The sequence below is a fragment of the Aplidium turbinatum genome, chromosome 6 (assembly GCF_918807975.1).
Source record: "Aplidium turbinatum chromosome 6, kaAplTurb1.1, whole genome shotgun sequence".
Lineage (NCBI taxonomy): Eukaryota > Metazoa > Chordata > Ascidiacea > Aplousobranchia > Polyclinidae > Aplidium > Aplidium turbinatum.
In genome coordinates, this window is record NC_137477.1 from 21,624,476 (window position 1) to 21,627,076 (window position 2,601).

The 2,601-nt window shown below is 37.2% G+C and overlaps 1 protein-coding gene across 1 annotated transcript; it reads right to left on the reverse strand.

Annotated features, from left to right (window-relative positions):
• Positions 1-1,783: 1,783 nt before the first annotated feature.
• On the reverse strand, positions 1,784-2,281 carry LOC145772162 (small ribosomal subunit protein uS10-like). The gene has a single exon (XM_082584004.1). It carries the CDS (start codon positions 2,182-2,184, stop codon positions 1,819-1,821), a length of 366 nt encoding a protein of 121 aa, XP_082440130.1. The 5' UTR covers positions 2,185-2,281; the 3' UTR covers positions 1,784-1,818.
• Positions 2,282-2,601: the final 320 nt, after the last annotated feature.

Below are 2,601 nucleotides of genomic sequence, written 5' to 3' on the forward strand. Positions count from 1 at the left end.
TTTGAATCACTGACGCAGGCCCGGTCACCGAAATTGACAGAGTGAAGTTTCCGATTGTTGAAGTCTTGTTGCCGGGGAACTATTCCATCCATTAGATGCCGCTGAATGGAGGGCAGTCCTTAACGTGCGTTGCTCAAGCGCACACCTCGAGAGTCGAACCAGCGCCGCTTGATCTTGAAGCTTCTTCGTTCCAGAAGTGACGCGCTAACCAATTGAGCTATCGGGGCGGACTTTATTTTCTTTAAACCATTATCGTTAACTTTTTCTTGATAGCTCAAGGACACGACAGTGTTTGGGTTATTATTGATAATGTAGTTGCATAGTAATTAATGTTCGAACGCAGTGAACACTTGTTTATATTACATGTATGCGTTAAATGTAGCTTAACTGTTGTCTATTTGATGTAAAACTACGTTGCTGTACTTTGATGACAAGCACCACCTAGATTTGGAAACCGTGTGTTTATTTTTTGGTGCTACCAGTGCTTGATGCAGCTGCCATATCTCTTATTTCTACCTATTTTTGTCTTTCACTTGAAAGGAAAATAAAACAATTCTCTTATTTAGATCTGTCACTTTTATACCAGTTTTCTAAAAACTTTGTTTGTTCTAAAGTTTTTAAGTACAAGGACTGTTCACTGCAATGTGATATTTACATTAGTTATCAGTTTATATGAAATTGTCATATATGAAAAACACATTCCTAGAAAGCAAAATTCGTTATTTTAATATTGATTCAAAGACAACAGACATCCACTAATAAATTTAAAGAATATTTTACAAAATGTTTAAATCACACAGCTCTTTATTGCTAATTGTATGTTTTGTTATCTACCATGGTATGTGTGTAGCCTGGCTGACTACCAGAGGTTAACCAATATTGTGAAGTATTGTACTCATTATGTTCATATATCAATCTTATCATGTTGGAGCAACTTTACAAAATAAGTTCGTGTTGCAATACTTTTTAAATTACAGTACACTTTTTTGGTGTATTTGAATCTTTGGGTTCAGAATACTTTTTGGTCTACAACAGTACGAGAACCTCAGTTTTTCATTTGCCTAGGCTCAGTAACAAAGCATAGGACCTTCCCAGTTTACGCATGGTAATGCAAAAGCCTGCAACAGATTGAATTTTACTTGCAAACAAATCTAATTAGGGCAGCCAGAGTAAAATTGCAACTTCTCGTTCTTGCATAATCATGAGTACAATTTGCACTTTAGATTAAATTTCACAATTTTGTAACACTTATACTAATTTGTTGGCATCAATTAATGAATGATGACCACCAGTACATCAAACAAAAGCTTGTAAACTTTGAGCTACCGTATCATGCTTTTCAACTCTTATTTTGCATTGTCACTAAATATCACAGCCCCCATTGATGAGTTGCTGCCTAGTGTCATCAACAATGGAAACTTGACTATCCACACCACAGTGACGTCTTTGCAAGCAGCAGCCCAATATACATGTATCAAAGCATCCTAAACCAGTGAGCATGCAGTTACACATTAATGACAAGTTAGGCTCTAAAATAGAGATCAGATCACTCGACACAGAGAAGATATGCTCCCTGACTGTGCATCACACCAGTGTTAACTCGAGCACCCACTAGATGCTCCCAAAGTTTCTTACGCAGTGCCTACATATGGCTTTCATAATTTAGCTTAAGTGATAACATTAAGCGACCACCACTTTTTATTAACTACCTACCGGTACTATAAAACATTACTGGTACGGTATCTCACTTCAATAATCTGCCTAAATCATAAAAGACAAGTGCCATATTTTAGTAGCTGTTTATTAAGCCATACAAGTTCATGCATCAGCAATAGTAACTTCAACTTCAACACCAGGTTCGATGCTGATTGATGTGATTTGCTTGACAACTTCTGAGGGACTATGCAAATCAATCAGTCGCTTGTGAATCCTCATCTGGTATCGATCCCATGTCTTTGAACCTTCACCGCATGGAGTTTTACGACATGTGATTCTTAAGATTTTGGTGGGCATTCGAACAGGTCCCTTCACACGAAGTTGCTTGTCCTTTGCTCCCTTGATCAAGTCACTGCATACTTTCTCAAGACTTTGAACATTTCTTGAAGTTAAAGTGATTCTGATCTTATGAATCTGGGCTTCTCCGTCTCCTTGCGGAACTTTTCCAGCATCTTTATAAGCACTCATGTTTACTTAAATTTATCTTGTGGCCGACTTAATCTTGTAGTAACTTTTCAAACAAGAACAGCGGTGAGCCTCTCGAAGTTACAGCGAAAAAAGACTGAAAAATAGACACGAGCATCGAATTGCGTAAAAGCGCCCCTAACGGATTATATTTTAAAATACATCAAAGGTGCTAGTGCTAGAAACGAAGAAGGTAGGCTACTGCATAAAGACCTGAGAAAAACTGCAATTTGTTTCAACTTTCTGTCAGATAACTTCTCTAAAAATGCGAGCTCATGTGTTTATTGATCTGTATTATACTGTTTCTATTCTTAGCTTTGATTTTCCTGATTAACCACCAATATAAAAATGTTATGTTGCCGCTTGTTGTTTGTCTGTAAATTATTCCATCCGCTATAAGCAGCTAAATGGAGAAAACAG

Excerpts from the sequence above, each read along its gene's own strand:
- LOC145772162 (XM_082584004.1), bottom strand. The coding sequence starts at position 2,184 with ATGAGTGCTTATAAAGATGCTGGAAAAGTTCCGCAAGGAGACGGAGAA.